Source organism: Charadrius vociferus, unplaced genomic scaffold (assembly GCF_000708025.1).
Source record: "Charadrius vociferus isolate BGI_N301 unplaced genomic scaffold, ASM70802v2 scaffold329, whole genome shotgun sequence".
Classification (NCBI taxonomy): Eukaryota; Metazoa; Chordata; class Aves; order Charadriiformes; family Charadriidae; genus Charadrius; species Charadrius vociferus.
In genome coordinates, this window is record NW_009649982.1 from 126,341 (window position 1) to 146,875 (window position 20,535).

A 20,535-nucleotide genomic window follows, 5' to 3' on the forward strand; every position below is an offset into this window, starting at 1 on the left:
GGGGGGGATGTCTCTGAGGGCGCGGTGCTCTCTAACGCCTCAGGGATCGGTTGTGCTGGGGCAGCAGCCTTGCGGCAAAAGCCATCGGGCCTCATCCTGCACCGGGGCCGTACACCGAGTTGGAGCCCACGTCCTGTTAGGGGCGGGAGCGTTCACCTGGGAAGTGCAGGCCGCCTTCGAAAGTGCAGGTGTTGCAGGTGCTATTGCTCGAGGAATAACTTATTTGTTGCTGTTTTCTGTTGAAGTGACTAAACTTTAAGTGATTGTGTGACCCGGAAGGGAAATCCAAACGTGCTTTTGTACTGATAGGTTTAAGCCTGTTTTCAGGAGCACATTGCAATAGTTATTTTGAGTGCCACTTCTTCAACTGGCATAAAAAAAAAACCCAAACTAGTCACATCTTTGTTATGTGAGCAGGTATAAAGTTATGTAGCATAGCTGATTTCTGGATCAGCATGACTACGTTAGTACAAGGCTCTGTGCACTGAAGTAACTGCAAATAGTAGAAATAGACTGTTTGGTTCTTGAGAGTGAATTGTAACAGTCCACTTGTAAAGGCATGCAGCACATCTGTTATAAGTCCTGTTATTGCTTATTTAGGTAGAAACAAATTGTGTTTTTCTGCAGTTGTTAGACTACATCCCATCTTGTGCCTTCTATTTACAAATCCTTTTCTATGTAAAACCCAACTTTGTGTGTGAATGCCTAACTTGTCAGTAGTTCTTTCACTGCTGTTTTTCACATTCATCTGTGTTTTTGAAAAAATACTTCCACTGTAATTGCTTATGACAGCAACCTCTCTGCTGGTGGTTTTATGGTGTGACCCTCTACATGCCTTGTACTCTACAACTTTGATCTTTGGGCAGAAGGCAGTGATACTCAATTGTTAATTGAACTTGTCCCTCTGTGGTATATAGGATGCTCTTGCCTGGATAGTGGACCTTTCTAGAGTTGCCCACCAATGTGACACATATGGGCTACAGTGGAGTCGTGGTGTGGAAAGGTGAAGTGACTTGTTTACCATAGTACAGTTGCTGTTGCACACTGGTGTAATACTGGAGGAATTCTTGTGCCCAGATGTACTATTGGGAGGAGGCAGGAGCAAAACCTCCCACAAATGGGAGGTGATAATATTATGTGTATACTTACCCTTTACAAGAGGTTAAAATAAATACTCCAACTTGGTAACTTCAGAAAGAAACTAGACCTGTGTGTCTCACTAGCTTACTTACCACAGAATGTGCAGAGATGAAAAAGTGAACTATTTACCCTCAGGGAACAGAGGATGGGTATTTTGCATATTTTTCTTAGGTAATTCCAGAAACACAAGTTTGTGCATGTTGCCTGCTGTTTATAGTTCATTTTGAGGTTAAATAGTAAGTTCTCGGCACTGTGGTGTTGCATAATGTGTTATTGAGAATTCTGTTTTACAGTAATCCAAATTACTAAATTAGGGTTGTTTGAGTTTCTTTGATTTCTGTTAACTAGCATTTAGTGATGTTATGGTGTTTGTACAACTGCTGCTTTGCTTATCGTAATCTTGTTCTTAAATGTCTCCTCTTTGGAAATGAGTAAGCAGTATTGTATGAAACAGGTATGCTTGTTTCCTTTTACGTAGCACAGGTGATAGCATGCACCCAGGTAAAGCATCAAGAATTACTAAGTTAAGCAGTGGCTGGTTTTCGTTAATGAGTTCCTAATGATCAAATAAGGTGAAGTTGTAGCCAAAAGTGATGTGCTTTTCAGTTGCTGCTTTTAGTCTTAATAGAAAAAAAATCATGAGTTCTTTAGGATAAGAAGTTACTTGGTAGTTGATGATGCAAAAATTTGAAAAGTGAGCTATACCATGGTTGAAATCTTACTCTTTTTCAAAAGCAATTCTTAGATAGCTCTAATGCTGGGGAACAGTAGCTTTCCTTGGTACTTGAGACTTTTCTGAAGAGAAAAAACAAACAGAAATCTGAGACAAAATACATTTACTCTAGATTAGAATATGCTAAAAAATGTTGTATCCTTAAACTTCGTGTATGTCACCTTTAATGCAAAAGTACTTCATTTCTCCATGCAGAACTAAATCATGTTGCTGCTTGCCATCTAGTCATTCATCCGTAAAAAAAAAACATGACAGAGAGAAAATCAAAACTGCTTCCATGGGTTGGATAATGAAGGCACAGAAATGGGTATTAAAAAAGTAAACAACTAAGTCTTTCTATGTAACTTTTCCTAGCACAGAAAAGTCGGTTTGGTCATTCATTTCATGACATTTCTTAACTGCAAAGCCTCATATTGATGCATTGCAATGCTATTCAGCGCCTAGAACAGTCCCAAAGTCCTGACTCTGAGAACCAATTGGTTTTCTGTCTCTTACCCAGCACTCAGTATTACATTTACTAGTATCTTTTCTTCATTATTGACATAATTGGCTGTAGCAAAAAAATTGTGACATCTTTTCGTAATACCTCCCATTCCACAACAAGTAATTTTGTTGAGCCTTATGTTATAGGATATGGAAGCAACTGCCTGTCAGCCCTGGCAGAGGTTGCTTCCAAGCTCATTTGCAGTTCTCTATGGACAGAGCTAGTTCCAAGACAAAAGCAGAGCAGATGTCTGTCTTACCTGTAAACTGGGGTACTTTGGTTTATCAGCAGTTCTCAAAATTTCTAAACTTTTTTTATTGCAGGAGTCCAAGTTTAAAGAAACTGGAGTAATTACACCTGAAGAAGTAAGTATTTAGAAACTTGAAATATATTTTGAAAGTAATGATAAATTTTACTCAAAATGACCGTGTTAATCTCAAACAGTTCATGGCTTTGCCAAGTAATTACTGCTTCTTGAAATAATTTCCATGAAGTGGAAGTTCTAAATGACCTTTTTATTCTGCAGATGAAGTAGATCAACAGAATTCCTCTTGAGATGACTCTTGACATCTGAATGTGGGATGCTTTTTTCCTGTATTATGTCATGAAAAGCTTGTAAGGAAGCTCATGCTGGGTAAACAGCTCTATTTCTTTTGGGAGTTCAGGACTAAATCAGGGATATCTTGATTTCAGAAGCCTTTCCCGTAAGCAACTCAAAGTGGAACTTGTATCTTGGGAACAATCTTTGCTTACCTCACTTTTGGTTACTTCCAAAACTCTGTCTAAATCACTACATGCGCTTGTCCACACCAAGTATTCAATGATTATTATTTTTTTCCTCTTCTCTAGGCTGCTTTAGGCTGCTTGTATTTTGGATTGCTTCCAAGCAGTTGCAGGGTTTTTTTTGAGGAGTCTGCTGTGAAGAGAAACAAACAGGATTTTTTTTTCTAGAATAGTAAAAACAGGGATTGTGCATTGCTATTTTGACATCCCAGTTCTGCTTTTTCTCATATTAAACTGCTACTGAAAATACATTGTCTTTACAAAGGTATACGAAAACAATGTTAAGACTGTTAGGTAGAATGAAAGAAAAATGGGACAGAATGTACAAATATAAAGGTGAGATGGACAAAGATGGAACAAATGGTGACTGATGCAGGTAGGTAATGTGGACAGAAGTATTTTTCCTAATGTTGGTGCCTAGCACTTTTCTGCTACGTTGCATGGCAGGCAAGCACTCATGCTTTCTATGATCCAGAAGAGTACTGCTCAGAAAAACAGGCTTAGCAACACGATGTTCTGCTGTTCTGATAATCATTCATATATATGTATGTGTATATAAATGTTCATATGTTATGTATTACATAAATATATTTATAACCTATATTATATATAAAACAAATGTGACTGAGAAAGTCTGGACAAATATTCTACTAGTGCTTAATCCCTTCTTGATCTATGGGAGAAAACTTTGAAGTAGTACTGAAAGAAAAGGTACTTCTGTAGAATGCAGCGAGAGCCACACTGTGTTACATTAAACAGTTTGCAGCATTTAAGCAGCAGTAAGAATACGCATAGTATGTATTTGTTGAACAAAGTTAGATGCTGATAGGGTGAATAAATTGGATCCTTCAAAGCAGTAGCCAAGGGAAATAGTTATAAAGCAAGAAAATTTTTTGGTTAAATTTAGATGAGACTGGAGCATGGATCTGCTGATCGTCCCTTTGACAGACTTTCTTCTTCCCTGATGATTTTGGTCTTTAGTTAGTAATGGTTGCTAAAGAAGAATTGAAAGTATTGATAATGATGCTAGGATGTTATCTTTGAATAAGTTTGGGTATCTTGGGTAGTAAATCTCAATTCAGTTGTATTTTAGTCTGAGATGCTAACTGTTTTATAGACTTTGTGGGGTTTCTGTGGGTTGCTTCTGAAGATGAATCAATTAGCAGTAAGGCTAAAGATGACTCATTAATCAAGCTTGGCACCTACTCCCTCTTCATATATCTGTGTACTTGCTTTAATTGCAACAGATTCTTGCCTGTCATGAGTTTTTACTAGTTAATACCTCAGAAAGATAACCCCTGTTTTGATTTTATATTTAAGTACAGGCAAATCTTAAAAATAATTCTTTCCAGGAATAGAAATAAGATGTCCTAAAAATCTGTAAGAGTGTATTTTAACATTGGTGCCACAAACAGTGTTTAAGTTCCTTAAACAGAATTTTAAATAATTCTGGAGTTTCTACAATAACTCTAACGAGTTTTACAATTTCCATGTGTATTGGGAAGGATTGCTGTTTTCTTTAAAGTGAAGGTTTCACTTTTGCTAGAGACTTTTGTTGGAAAATGGGTGAAGCAAAGCACGTTTGCAGAGATTAAAACTGTTAATCCACATGCAGAGCGTGTTATCTTGTTTTCTGCTACGCTGATATGCCTGGCTTTGGAGGGCATGGTGAGGAAATGGCTGACACGCTGCAAGCTTGTAGTGTCATGCTACAATGGCTTCTGGTCAGCTAGGAAGTATGTTGTTACAAACTGGCATTTTAAGACAAGAAAGCAACTGTAGCAATAGATGCACACCTCATTTTCAAAAGCAGCTGGTGCAAAGACCACACAAATCACTCTTTGTCAATGCAGGCTTGCCTTCCACAATTTAGGTGGGCAAAACATAAGCCCAGTGGGTTAGACTTTGGGTGAATTTTGGGTTCGTACACAAGTCTAGGATGAGTTTTCCAATATCGCTTTGATATAGTGATGTATTTTATAAAAGCCCTTATCTCTGGTACTAAGAACAAGTAGAGTGAAGATTTTTAAAAGCTATTTCTTCAGGACAAACTTATGCATAACTTTTTCAATGTAGTAAGGCCTTGGTTATCCGTATTTAGTTAACATCAGTGGTGAACTATCATACTGATGGTCATTATTCAAAATGTGTACTGTTTATTCCTGTCTTGCAGTTCTCTCACTGATTCAATGAATTGATGCAGTCTCACTTTTCTTGCTGCAAAATTGTTTGAACACCAAAAAAGAAATTTTTTTTTTTTTTACATTAAGCTCTTCATTGTCTTTGTAAAACTTTAAAGAGTGGCAAATAAACATAGTTTCTTCATCACAGAGTAAACAATGTTACTGGGTCTAGAAACTTTTGTGCTTGTCACAAGACTGCTAGGTAATACCACAGCTTTTTCAACTTGGTCTGAATTTGCTATTGTGCTTGGTATGTGGTTTCCTTCATGTAAAGTGGATTTAACCTTGGCTTTTCATGGTTAGTTAATGGAGTTAACTGAAATGGAGTTAAAAGAAAGCATGAAAACTGATAGAAACAGTTATTTCTTATATAGTTAATCTATCAAAGGAATGTGCAACTGAAATATTAATAGAGAAAAAATGGAGATTGGTTTCTTATGCCATATTTAACATACTTTAATTTTTTTTTCCTGCCTTAACAGTTTATTGCAGCTGGAGATCACTTAGTTCACCACTGTCCTACTTGGCAATGGTAAGTAAAATCAAAAGAATCTTAGAAAGCTAGCATCCCTTCCTATGCTTTCATGTGTTTCCGTCAGATACAACTATACAGTTATCTCATTTCAGAATAGTACATGGGCTCTTGCAGTATAACTTCTGCTGTTTTTGTGATGAAGCTATCTTTAAGTCAGGCAGGATTTATTTATTGTTCTGTGTAGCAGTAGTTGAGATGAGGATTTATTTGCTTGTTTTCCTAAGGCTTTAGAGGAAATAAGCTGGTACATACTGTGAATATTTTTAGTGCTTAGCTGCAGTAGCAGCGTGTCTCTCTGAGCTTATCTTGGTGATTGAAAAAGCAAAGGCCATGCGCAACTGGAATTTCTAGAAAGTAGTTGTAGTTGGTATATTTTAGACAAGCGTTTGTTAATTAAGTTTGTTCAAGTTGGCCCACATCAGAGCACTTTGTGCAGTGCTTGCCCTTGGAAATCCTATAACTTTCATGTACAATAAGGGTGCGAATAAGGTGCTTCCTCATGTTTTACCAGTGTCTTACAGTGTAAAACTAATCAGTTAGTGCCTAGATGGACATTGTCTGTGCAGTTGGTATCCTCGGGGTTCTTGGCTCTATACTGGGCCACAAAGAGCTGAAGGAGGAATTATTATGCTTGAAACATTGTTTCTTGCCTTTTTACTGTCTCCTTCCAAGAAAACATGATGCTGAGTCTGGTTTATGTGCTAGCAGTTTGGAACAGGCCATTTAAAATGTTGCTCTCATTTCAAACCAAAAACCACTAAAGGTGAAAGCAAATGCTTGAATAATGTGAGCTTGGCAAAGATTACTTGAGTTCTGGTGACAATGGGCAGGTTTTATATTTCTAGAGGTCTGTTTCTTTTTCTGCAGTTGCTTTCTTCAACATTTGGGATCAGCTGTTGCTGATCCTAGAAATTTCATGTAGACTAGATTATTCTGTCAACCTGTCTTTGCTTGTCCATCTCAAAGTGAAAGTAGTTTTTGAAACAGAAAATTGTTCTGATCCAAGACTCCATTGTTTAGGGGTGACCAACCTTTTTGACCTATATCAAAGTCTTTGTATAGGGAAGAGTAAAGTTATAGCAAACAGATTCTGCTAATAGGTCAAGAGGAGTATATAAAATGTTCCTGACATACAGTGAAAATAAAAGGGTTCTTTTGTTTGCAGATCATCAAATTCTCAACCTTTTATGGTGCACTTCATTTTACAGGGCTTCAGGAGAAGAACTAAAAGTCAAGGCTTATCTGCCAACAGACAAACAGTTTTTGGTAACTAAAAATGGTAAGGCTGAAGTTTTAAATATAAGTGTTCTTAGGATTGATAGCATAGTTGACTCTGCTGTCAGCTCTACTGATTGTCTGTATTGACAGGAGAAGGAAACATCTTGCACTTTGGATGCTTTGGCTTTGCAATATTAAGAAAGTTTTTCCTGCGTATCTAAAATCTTTTCCTTAGACCAGTTATTAGCAGGGCTTTGTACTAGCAATACAGCTTGCCTTCCTGCAGTAGAAATTAAGGTTAAACCTCCTTGTCTGTCTTTCCTTTCTCCTGTTCTTCAACTCATATTCAGTGTCTAAAAGAAAAATATGTTTATTTTCCTCTTTCTTTTGGAAATCTCAGGCTATTGAAGTGTTTCCGAAATGTCTTTCATAGTAACACTGATACTTCTAGTTCAGATATATGATTAACGTCACTATTGGTGTCAATAACAATAATATAAAACACGGTTTTAAGTACAATTTTGATGAACTTCACAGTTGTGTATATATATTACTTGTGGTGACTACCTTTTTAATGGATAAGAAGGCTAACACCTAGGCACAACCATGGGGAAATCATTCTCTCAAAAGATCTTGTATCAAAATGTGTCAAAGATAACGCCATTTGATGAACCTTCAGTACTAAGAACAGCTTGAGGAGATTTTTACCTTCAATGGGTTGTATTTCATACTTGGATTTCACTTGCTGCCTTTTGGAGTCTTGCAGTGCACTATCATGTGAAAATGCTTACACTGGTGTTGGACAGACTTTCCTGAGATGGTCCTGATGGCTGGATGGCCAAGTGATCTACTTCATTTCTTTTTCTCCTCCGCTTCTAGGGTCCCTCATTGCTCTGATCCTTCTAGATCACATTTCAAAATAAAGTGTTTCCTGCTATGAGTAAAAGTTGTGGGCTATGGGTGAGGCCAGGAGCCATCTTACAGACCTAATTTTGGAAGTCTTTGGAGGACTTCACTGTGACTTTCATGCCCCTCTTCTCCCTTTCTGAAAGGTCTAGGAGCAATTTACAAATTCTGCACTTCATGCAGCTGTTTTGGGGGTTTTTTTGCACAGTTAGTAGAAAAGAAGCATTTTTTACGTATTCCTTGTTTGTGATGTTGGAAAAGGTCCGTTAATCAGATCCGTGTTCTTTCTTTGACTATTTCATGAAAAAATTGTATAAAACTGTACTTGAATGGCTCTATGATGGATATTACTGAAGTTATTCTAGATAACACATTAATTCTAACCTCTTCTAAATTTCTCAATATTAATTTATAATTAGACATACCTAATACATAGCATAAATATCTGATTCAGAAGACTTTGTAGGATAATTTCTTGCTCCAGTCTCGTTTTGTGTAGGAATGACTGCATTCATTTTGTTTTGCAATTATTTGCAGTGCCATGCTACAAAAGGTGTAAGCAGATGGAGTACTCAGATGAGCAGGAAGCAATTATAGAAGAAGATGATGGTGATGGGGGATGGGTAGACACTTTTCACAATGCAGGTATTCATAGTCTCGCTTCACACTTTGGGTTTGGTAATCTGAAAGATTTTCGGTTTCCACTCTTAGAAAGTAAAATCTTTCTTAGATACAGATGGCTGTGTACAAGTATTTAATCTGGAAGAAATAAGTTATGTTGCCAGCTACCCACTTGATTGGTACATGACTGTTCAGATGTTTAACTGTATGGCTGTATAAGCCTGAAACAGGCTACTTTTTAGAGGTGTTGACATTAAATTATTGCCATATTGTCATCTTATTTTAAAAATGAGCTGTGTAGTGGCTTGTTCCTTAGTAAGGAGATCCTGTGAATAGAATGCTGGTTTAAATTATTTGTCTGAAGAATATGCAAATTTCTTTGTTAGCAAGATTGCATGTGAAGCATATTGAGATCTTTATCTTAATTGCGACCTCAACTGACTTAATTCTTTCAGTGTTTCCCATTCTGTTGAATTGTTGGATTGAGCTAAGAGGGGGAATCATTGGGAAATAACTATTATCTTAGTAATCTGAGGTCACTGGGGGGAGGGGGACACACTAGAAGAAAATATCATTAAATACAGAGATGGGTGTGGGAGATGATCCTTTTTTACACTACGTCCTTACATGAATTTGTGTTTATAAAGAAGTCTAAAAATTACTGCTTACATGAATCTGTCTCATTAGCTTTTCTAGCACAGCCTCTTATGAATCCTTTTATTCTTTTATACGAATTAGCAATTTTATTAGTTTTAGTCTGTTTCTTCATGTTCTATCATGAGTTAATAAAACTGTCTTTCAATGATGTTTTCTCTACCATTTCCAAACCTAGGAGGTACTGTAATCAGTTTTTAGCTCTTTGGAGTAAATTTTATGCTGTAATGTGGAAGAAGTTCTCTAAATAGTTCAGCCAGGCTAGGGAAAAAAGGGTGGGAGAAGATGCGTTTTGTTTCTGAAGATGTACATTTTTCATACTGGTAATTCTTAAATGTATCACAGTTTATAGGTGAACACCCCACACCAAAGAAGTCATTTCATAGAAACAGAATGGTTTAGGTTGGAAGGGATCTTGAAGATCATAGTGTTCCAACCCCCCTGCCATTTGACATAGCTTTGCCATATCCTTGAATTAAGGATGCATTCACCATCCCTGCTGTGGATAGACTCCTCTGTCAAGTTTTCCTTCTTAGGGTTGACTGGTTTGGGCACGATGCTGTGGTAGCACAACTATAAGATTCTGATTAGACCAAGCCAGATGTCCAAACACTGTCAAAGGAGATAAAAAAATCTGTTTCCACCAATCTGTATAGATATCCTTTATAACACCACTTTTTCTGGTAGGAAAAAAACATATGTAAATAATCACACAGCCACTGGAAATGCATTGTTTCCAAGCAGCGTTCAACTGGCATTCCTTCTCTTTAAACTGATATTTCTGATGAGCAGTTACTTCATTCCAGGTTCATTCTCCATAGTGATGTAACTTGTTTTCAGCTGAAGAGTTAATTTGGTAAATGTACTGTGTCAAAACAGAATCTAGTCATGTATCCCAAAGGGTATCAGGTGAGAGCTGCAGTAAAACTAGAAAGCTAATGGGGAGGAACTCAAGAGTAGGTACTACTGGGATTTGGGATGTTTTTTACCCCTGCATTCTCTCAGCTATAAGCATTGAGTGTTGTGCTATATTATGCTTTGTCATTAACACATTGCTTTCAAGATGCTCAGAAATGGCATGCCTTGCTCACAAAGTTGAGTTTCATTATTGTGATGTGAATGCCTATCCTGAACTCACTCTTATGCAAAAATTCCTAAATATAAAAATCCAAATTACTTTGCGGTGTGCCATCAACAAAATCTATGTGATGTGCAAGAGCTGCACTGTTCTGCTCTGTGTTACTGGTGTGGTTTCTTTTGGATGTCCAGCACCAAATATGCTACCAATACCAAATAAACAGCGCTTCAAATATCAAAGTTGTTGTGAGATGTAACTTGGAAAGATCACGTGCTGCTTTCTGCAGTCTTTGCAACCTCTTTCTGTACTATTCTGTAACAAAGAAACAAGCTTTTTTTTTTTAATGCAAACTTCTTGTTCAATTAACAGGCATAGTGGGTGCAACAGAAGCAGTTAAGGAGATCACACTAGACAGTAAGGTACTTGTTCCTAAATTTTCCTCTTGCTTTATTACAGGACCTAAAGGTAGTAGAAGCCTTAACTGCAGTAATCTAGTACTGCCTGTGAGAGATTAAAATATACTTTGTGTATATCCTTTGCTGTTGTGTGTTATGAATTGAAGTTAATGTCTAATATATTGTATATAGAAAAACTTGCTTGTTGTACAGTACTTAATTTCTTGGATGATGGGTCCAACCTAGAAGGACAGCTCTTTCTCTGCTAATGTTCTGTTTGCCAAAGCACTTCACAACTTTCTGGTTTTGGTGTTTGTTTGGGCTTTTTTTTAAAGAGGAAACTAGCCACCTGATGCTTACAATTAGAGCAGCTTCTAATTACCATCGTTATTTGGAGTATTCTCATAAGATCTTCATGATACCTGCGTAAATCGAGACCTCCCCCTTCTGTATCTCACTGGGGTTGTCTGTTGGGTTCAAATGCTGTGCGTAGGCCCAAAGAAAAAGTTGGCTGAGGGCTTGTGCTGTATTCATTTCTGTTGGACTGTGCTCCCTCAGACAATGATATCAAAATGTGGTATCTTTTGGGACTCTCTTGTGTTTTAAAAATAATTATGGAACTGGATGACACTCTTAGTCACATGATTTAGTTTTAGGTAGTCCTGCGAGAAGTAGGGAGTTGAACTTGATCATCCTTATGGGTCCTGTCCAACTTGAGAGATTCTATGATAACTGCTGCACGGTTGGCTGTGGGTTAGGACATACAAAATCTTAACTTATGTGTTTAGTATAGCTGTTTAGTCATTGACTTTTGAGATACGTGTTTGTTTTTTTAAAAGAAATTACGGGCTGTTTAACACCATGCTTATTATTCTTTGCTTAAGAATTAAATCATTCCAGATTACAGTCCTTTTTAGTGGATTTTTAATGTCATACTAGGACTTTGAAACTAAGTTTGGTTAATAAGCAGATATTTGAGCCCAGTATAGTCCTTCTTAATATTGCAGAAATTATTTTTTCTGGTTTGCTGTATGTATTGACTGGACTTACACCTTAAATTTACTGGGGCTGTTAGGCTGTGTAGATGCAGCAGGCTTTAAAGCAGTGTTTTCAACTTTTAAAGGATAATATAAAAATACCAGAACGTTCAGCATCTTGTGAAGATGATGATGAGGAAGATGAAGGAGAAGCTGCAGACATGGAAGGTATTTCCTTAAATGGAGTGGGACACGCTTTATTTCAGGCCTTTAACTAAGGCAGTACACTCTAAGAAAACACTATTCTTTCTTTTCATGGAATGCATGCTGAAAAATTGAGCAGGCATATGCTTTTTACCATCTTTGTGTGTTCTTATTGATGCATGTTTATTCTAGCTTGTGTGCTGAGGACTATCTGAAAGTTAGTGACTGGGAAATTAGGTATAGCAGAACAGATCCAAGAAAGTATAAATTAAGGATTTAGCACAGTTTCCTGCCTGATTCATACCCACACTTAAACTCAGTCTGCCTACTTAAAATCACTTAAGGCTTGCTCATCACGTACTTACTGTAATTTTGGTCAAATTTGTATTAAAAAAGGTATATTCTGGTTTGGGGATTGGGAAGTCTACCTGAATAAAACATCTTTAGATACATGTAGATTGTTTTAAAGAAGCTGTTTATGAATGAGAAATATGATGACTAGCTACAAGCTGAACACAGAATTTTATGGGTCTTCTTTTCAGAGTATGAAGAAAGTGGGCTATTGGAGACAGATGATGTGAGTGAACAGTTCTCTATCTTGTCTGTTACAATGCTTATCACCAATATGAGCACAAGCAAAATAAAAATAGTGATAAGAAATGGCTGACATACCAAGCTTGTTGTGATCAGTGGGATTACCAAGCCTGGTTTCCTATGGATTTGTCTCCTGCCAATCTACTGCAGTTACCTTATCTCTTAGATCGTCAAAGATTTTGATCACAGTAATCTTGCTTTTTTTACTGCTCCTTTTCACTCTGCTTACACACAGCGCTGTATTCACAAGAGATGAAAAACGCAGTGGTTCTTCCTGAGGCTTACATGTAGAGGATGAGTGGCTTATAGGTTCAATAGATTACACTGTTGCACCAGACTGTCATGAGAGAAAACAGAGGGCATCATTATTTGGGGTACTCTGTTAAGGTCTTCATGAGCCTGCATAAACTGAGACCTCTGGCTTCTGAATTTTCTGTTGGATTCAAAAGTTATTGGTGAAACAAGGGATGGGGATGTGACAATGTAGTGGCAAGCTTCCATAAGAAATCAGAGCTCTTTTTAAAAAATAAAAAAACCCAACAAAAATAAAACCAAAAACCACTTGGGAGAGAAACTGGTACTTCTAATTTAAGACAAAAACAAAACCCAAAGCCTATGGGTTTTTTTAATGCTTGCTTAAGACCATTAATTTCAGTCTTGCAGCTTTACATAGCTACTTAGGATGGGAAAGGAGGGAACTCAAGACTATGCTAATGTTGTCATTTTTACCTCGAACCAGGCAACACTTGACACAAGACAGATTGTAGAAGCTAACAAAGCTAAAGTTGATGTTGGAGGGGAAGATGCTATTCTACAGACAAGAACTTATGACCTCTACATCACTTATGACAAATATTACCAAACTCCAAGGCTCTGGTTATTTGGATATGATGAGGTATAGTTATGTTGGTTTTTTCCCCACTTCTGTGAAATTAGACTTGCCATGTCAAATAGCAAGGTTATTTTGTTGCTTATTCACAGTAGAAATTTAAAGAAAAAGATGGTGAGAAAACCATTGTACAGTCAGGGTTGCAGTCAGGACTTATGGTACTTGCAGGAGGTAGGAACAGTTTAACTGAAAATTGTACTTGGTAACCAAGCCCATTTGGAAGGAAGGAAATCATGCTCTGTCATTTGAGTTTCTGTTAGCTTTGTTGAGCTAGTAACAACCCCAGCGAACTCAGTCAAGTAAGCAGGTATGTGTTCTCAGGATCTTCAGAGGGAGAGGACTAAGTAAATCACTCTTCCCTTTAGTGACTAAGTTTCTTGAGTTAAAGTTGGTTAGGGCTTACATCTCAAATACCTAAATAGGAACCTAGATGGTTCTTAAATACATTGACTTTACCGTTTACCTGGTGTATTAGAAACAAAAATGTGTGCAGTAATCTTTCTACACCATATGGATTTTAACACACTTGGTTCTTTCAGTGTACCTTCAGAACTGTTGTATATAAGATGCTTATAATTTATGGTGCTTCATCTGTTAATGATGTTGGAATTGTTGAGAATGAGCAAGGGATTCTTTGTTAGTAATGTTTTTATTCTCATTCCTTTTTCCCATATAGCAACGGCAGCCTTTAACAGTAGAGCATATGTATGAAGATATTAGTCAAGATCACGTCAAGAAAACAGTGACCATTGAAAACCATCCTCATCTTCCTCCACCTCCCATGTGCTCAGTTCATCCATGCAGGTAAGTCTGTGTTTCTGGTCTGATTCAGCATGCAGACACAAGGCACTTCACTAGTCTTGTTAAGGATTTGCTTCAGGTTTTCTGGATGTATTTCCACAGTTGGCTGCCATAGTAGTCTGCTAGCTAGCTTCTCAGGCAGTATGAAAGGAAGATATCAGCAATTCTCTGAAGTCATTTCAGTGCTCACTGCTGCAAGTGTATTTTGTAGTTAGAGCTGTCTTCTCTCTGCTTGACTTGCTTTTCCTCTGCTTTCCTACGTACTCCAGAAGATGGCAGGCTACTAGAACTCTATAAAAGAAAATTCTCCTATGTTTTTTCATTTGCTGCTTTTTTTTTTTTATCCAGTAGGGTATTCTTCTACCTTACATGAACATACCAGTTCTGAATGTGGGAAGACTTAACAGACAGACTAGGAAGATTATTAATTTAATAGAAGAAAAGGAGGAAAAAAGGCGGAAGCCAAGGCTTAATTTAGTGATTGCTGGAAGCCCTGCTAATAAATTGGTTGGGAGGAAGCTTCTGTTGATGGATGCAGGCTGGAAGGGCAATCTCAGAAAAAACAAAGATGACCAGATATTTGAGCATGATAGCCCTCACTGACTAGGTAGATGTGTGGGTTTTATACTGGGCTGTGGCTGCAATGTAATCTGCTTAATTTTACCAACACCTTTGCAGAGTAAGAACCAATTTGATGCTAGTCTGTGAATTTGGATTGAGAGTCTTCATGAATGGAGAGCTCTGTGTGCATGTTCTCAGTTCTTCCTCTGAAGCCAGCAAAGTGCCAGTGGCTTTGTTATGTTATCCACATCTACACGTGAAGAAATGGTCTGCATCACGAGTCTTGTTCCAATTTATTTTTTAAGCATGAAAGTGATGATTGATACTGCAGTGAGACAGATTTGTTGGTAGTCTTAAATGTGGAGGAAACTGTCTAGTCCTTCTCAAAAAGTAACTGATTTGACCAGCAACTGCTTAACATCAGAAGGGCTTGAAAAGGTCATCTTGAGACTGTGAAGAAAGAGGCTAACAGTGTGTCTAAAATAGAGGTTTTAAGTATGTTTCTTACTCTCTGAGGTGGGCTATTATATTTTCTTAAATTGGTAAGCCTAACAGCTAAGAAGGTCTGAGCTTGAGGTGAAAAGTAATACCTGAAAACATTGTTTTATTCTAAATTTAGCTGGGAAGTACCAGTATTTAGCTAGCTCTGCTGCTTTGCTTCCCTGCACGTTACAAGAATTGTGTAACGTAGGGTATTTGGATGGTCCTAAATTTACTTGGCTGTTTCTTGTGACGTCTATATCCCTATGTCATGCATCAGAGGAAGGAAAGAAATGGCAGTCAGATGCTGCTGTCAGCTGCTTGAGATTGCTTCTATTTTGAGTAGTTAGTTGAAACTGTTCATCTTGCAGCTCTGCTATAAGTTGTATTTCTTGTCAGCATTTCTATGGTACTGGGAGGAACTTCCTCAATAATTGCTGCAAACTGGTTTAATCACAATTCTCAACTTTTTTATGTGGGTTTTATGAAGTTTTATAAACTAGTTAACTGCTAAACACATTTACAATTACATCTGAATTACTAGCACTGATTCCAAGGACTTGTTTTCCTCTATTTCAGAATAAGTGGTGGTAGGCTTCTGAACTCTTTTTCCTTCCAACATACTCTAAATATCAGCTGGGAAGTGACTAGACACAACTGCAAGGATCAGTGAATTGTAGATCTTAAAAGTTAACTGACTATTGGGGATTCAGAATGTTTCTCCTAATGATGACATTTGTGGGTTTTTCCACACATGTCTCATTGTGCATGAGCAGTTACAGACACTGAATCAAGTGCATACGTAATTTTTTTTCTTTATTTTTATCTTGCATTTAATCTTTGTCTTGCATTTTATCCTATTTTATGGAAGCTTATAGTTGTTGTCCACTATACTTAAAGTCCTGTGGAAGGCCTTTTATCTCTATGAACTGCCAGGGGGAGAAATGAGTAACTTCTGGTATTGGGGTTTTTCTCCCCCCTATGTCAGGAAGGCTTATTTTTTACTTTTACTTTCTGATGGTATATATTTCCCTTCCAGCTGATATTCAGACAATGTCAGTATGTCAGCTGTGCTAAATTCCAATGTGAAGTTGATAAAAGTTTTGACTGACAGCTTTGGTCAATTGCAAAGTGGGAAAGGGTTTCTTCAGCTGGAAAGTAAATATCCCTGAGATCATAAAGGGTCATCTGATCAATCTAGAAAATCAGCTTCTTTCAACTTACTTTTAGCCCTTTAATGTATGGTTTTAACTGTGTATATTTCAATTTATTTTCAATAGGAACAGCAGTATTTCTAACTTGGAATCTGAATAATAACTCATTTATGTTACTTGAACCACCTGAAGAGTTGGTTGATATACTTGAAAGTAAATTAGGTGATTTTAGTAGATATTTTAAATGTTTGATCTATTTGATAGCTCAAGTGATCTACAAACAGGTTCTGAAACAAGCATTCGTGAGCGCATAGTGTGTTTAGTCATCTGGAGTTAAGAGTTTTTTCTGGGAGACTTTTATTCAGCAGTTAAAAAAAATCAGATTTCTAGACAGCAGGATATTTTAGATGACGTTTCTTCCAAAGTTTTCTTTTTTTTTTTCGGGGGGGTGGGGGGGAGTATGCATACTTCATATTAATTCCTCAAAATTTTCTTATAGGAAGCTGAAAACAGGAAAGTTTATAAAGTCACCTGCAAAGCTTTTCATGAGTATCTGCATGATAATAAGAATGACCAGAATGGAATTATCTGGAATTCCAGATATCTAACTAGTATTTAGAAAACAGAAAGGAACAAATGTCATTAAGATGTATGAAGTTGAGTCAGGATCCTGTTCAGGACTTCTGATTGCTGTAGGGTGACCTGTATTCTGTGCCAGTACAAAAAATAGTCTGCTGTTATGGACGAGGTCAAAGCTTATGTTTTGACAGTGGCCAGGTTCCTATATAGAAGCAACTGGCCTTGGCACCAGATATGGCATGTGCTCTACAGGGGTATCGTGAGGATCCAGAATTGGAATCAACTGTGACGGTTAGCTGATTTGCAAAGACCAACAGCATAGCAAATGACAAATGCTGACCTTTAGTATTTCCCCAGACTTGCATGTTCCTGTTTAGAGTGTGTCTTGGTAACTTGTTGCAACAGCTTCCTTCCTTGTGTTTGCAGTCACTGGCAGCATGATTAACTTTGGAGGTAACTACTAAATGCTAGTTACTGCTCAGCTATTTAGATTTGCATAATGGTATCAAAGTATGGTCAGAAAGTTATGCAAACTCTGCTTACTACTCTTCCTTGTTCTCGGTAGGCACACAGGTTGTTTCAGGATGATATTTTAAACTGCTGCTAACTGGCTTGCAGTCTTGTGTAGGTGTATGTCCATGGCTATATAGGACCTCACTGATAAAGATTGCCTACAGAATTATGAATTATAAGCAAAGTCGAAGTATAGATGAAAGTAAGATGAGCAGTCTCTTCTAGTTTACTGCTCATTGAGCAAGGATGGTTGGACTAGGTGATGACCAGTCTTTTCCAACCTTAGCTATTCTGCAATTCCATGTTATATTCCCAGGATCAGCTTTGTACATAAATGTTTTTGTGGTTCATAGTAGGTCTGGAATGTTACTGATTACTTAATGTCAAAGCAGAGTGACCTGAGGAGATGTTTGTAGTGCTCTACAATAACAGAGTCAGGACAGAGAAGTGGCTAGTTTAGAAACTCTTGATCTGCCACAGAACCCAAGTTACTGCTAGAGAAAATTTCCATACCCTAAGTCAGTCCCAGAACAACAGTTCTGTATTTATGCAGGGTTGGGTTAGCCTGCCTTTCCTAGGAAACTATGAACTGTTTAAATATTTGATACCTCTTAAGTTCTACAAATTTAAGAGTGCAGCAGTTTGAGCTAAAAAAATTGTAGCAATTTCTAAGCATCTTCTTCAGGGATCATCTGGGAACCTCTGGTGGCTTGCTGTTCGTGCGGCTTACCTTCTGGGGACTTACCTGGTGGCTTCTTTGGCATTTATCAATTAAAATTTCTACTAGTGACAAGCAATATGTATTGACTCTCATTATGGCACTCAGTCTACCTTGTAGCATAGAACATCTTTCGCCTCCCTTGTGAATGTAAGGAGCTGGCAAATAGTGTTACATTCATCACTTAATATTAACTTTCAGTTACTGTTGGGATTTTTTTCCCTTAGTAAACTGGAAGTTTCCTCTTGCTGCTTGTGAAGCTAACAGTACAATGCTATTTAATTTGCACAAAACAAACTTATTGAGATGAAGAGGGAGTTGCTTTATCCTTGAAATATTTTCACTGTTTCTGATCTGGTTTTAGGCATGCAGAAGTCATGAAGAAAATAATCGAAACTGTTGCAGAAGGTGGGGGAGAACTTGGAGTTCACATGTATCCTTTTTCATTACTACGTGGTATTCTTCAGGATTTCTTGCAGTGTAAGGAGCTGTTACCTCATCGTTCATAAACTGGAATGCAATTGTGCATGAACACAGTAAACAACTGCTTGTGGTAGCACTTACTAGAGTTCTGGGATGAGCTCGTTTGTACCAACAAACTCTGTTAATCAGTTGTTGGGAGCAGGGGGAAGGTAGCAGGAGCAATGGGGAAAGTACATAGGACTGAAGGGACAGGATTGAGCCCTTGTTTGTAGGGGTGTGAAGGAGGTAGCTGTGAGTATGAAACTGAGACCCCAGTGTAGGAGGATGAGGCTGGAGGTTCACAGACTCTGGCCAGAGTGTGATTACTGCTCTTGGTACAGCAGCTTCTGTATCAGACCTGAATCTTAAGTTTCATTTCTGAACGGTGTAGAGGTCCTATTATTCTCTACTCTGCATGTGAGCAATATCTTGGTAAAACATTCGGCTGACAAAAAAGCAGTGAAAATTACTGAAACCATTCTGAACATCAATATGAAATGCCCCACAATTAGAATTTTCTTTTAGCAAGTGGCTGATCTTAGTTATGCTTTGTAGTAATTGATACTGTGCTTTCTGACTGAAGTAACCTCCATGTTAGAAGCAAGTGTGTCCTTTCAAAATAGTGTTCTTTTGCTGCTATAAGGCAAGCAAAGGGGGATTACTGAGCAGTTATAGGCCCTGAATCAGTGAAATTCTCATTCACTGTACGAGTTGAGACTTGCTCAATTTGTGCAGCAAGCAACTGAAACTGAACTAGAAAATAACTTTTCTGGCAAGATAGTTCAAGTCTTCTGTTCCTCAATAGTTACAAATAGCTTATTTTCAAGATTTTTTGATTATTTTTTTTTGCTATTGCCTAACAATTTGAGGGGTTTTTAACAAGCAATTTCTTCCCTTATGATCATGTAGTTTGTGTTTGTTGAGAAATCAATGGTCCGTGAGACTGACCTGCCAAAATAGTAGTTTACCTATAGCCAGTACCAATGTAACTTGTCAGCTGAAAGTAATGATTTATTTTAATTTTTCAGCTTGTTGTCTGCCACAGTCCCAGGTGGTTCATAATTATCTGATAAACTCTAGACTGCAGATTCATGCCCAACGTGCATTTGAAGGTGATATACACAAGGTAGATGAGGAAGGTCTCCTCTACAAAGGCAAACTTCTCACCTTAGCAAAGCTGACATCTCTACTTCCCCCCATCAACAGGGAGGAGCTCTTTCAAAAGATGGTTTAGAACAGGAATCTATTTCTGAGCCACTGAAATACTGAGGAAGAGCCTACTTTCCCTGCAACTACAGGAAGGTAGCTAGGGATTAGCCTTGCTAGGTACAATTCACATTGGCATTTTTTAGTAACCACTATTTAGTATGTAAATGGGATTGTAAATGTTTGTGTCCTGTTTGTAAGATTTATTGAAAATAACTCCTGGTTCCCGGCTTTAACTTGGAACAGGAAGGTCTGTATGTTTACACAAGCATCAGATGTCATTACCAGAGTTCTGCTATATTAATTTCCAAGTCTCTAACTGTCTAATTGCTAGGTGTTATTTTCCTATTAGCAAGAAATACTGTTGAGTCGACCTTTGAATTGACTTCTGCCTTGTTTTACAGGGTTTCTAGCTATTGCACATTTTCCTTAACAAGAAACTCAGGTACCTTCTTATTTTCTTGAAATTTGTACAGGCGGTCATTCCAACGATAGAATATGACTACACGAGGCACTTTACAATGTAACTACAATAAGAGATGTCCTCCTCTAATTATCAAATCTTTTTTTAAATAACCCATTCATGTGACTTATGCAACATTATACACAATTTCTGTAACTAACCTTTTATCGAGTTGATGCATCAAAATAAAATGTTCCATTACCA

The 20,535-nt window shown here is 37.6% G+C and overlaps 1 protein-coding gene across 1 annotated transcript; it reads left to right on the top strand.

The window, feature by feature from the left end:
- The first annotated feature begins 1,631 nt into the window (after window positions 1-1,631).
- On the top strand, window positions 1,632-20,535 carry ATG3 (autophagy related 3). The gene is made up of 12 exons (XM_009891641.1): window positions 1,632-1,641; window positions 2,646-2,722; window positions 5,806-5,855; window positions 7,067-7,137; window positions 8,520-8,627; window positions 10,705-10,754; window positions 11,854-11,935; window positions 12,454-12,488; window positions 13,245-13,400; window positions 14,071-14,198; window positions 18,565-18,633; window positions 20,314-20,535. Exons 1-12 carry the CDS (start codon window positions 1,632-1,634, stop codon window positions 20,393-20,395), a joined length of 918 nt encoding a protein of 305 aa, XP_009889943.1. The 3' UTR covers window positions 20,396-20,535.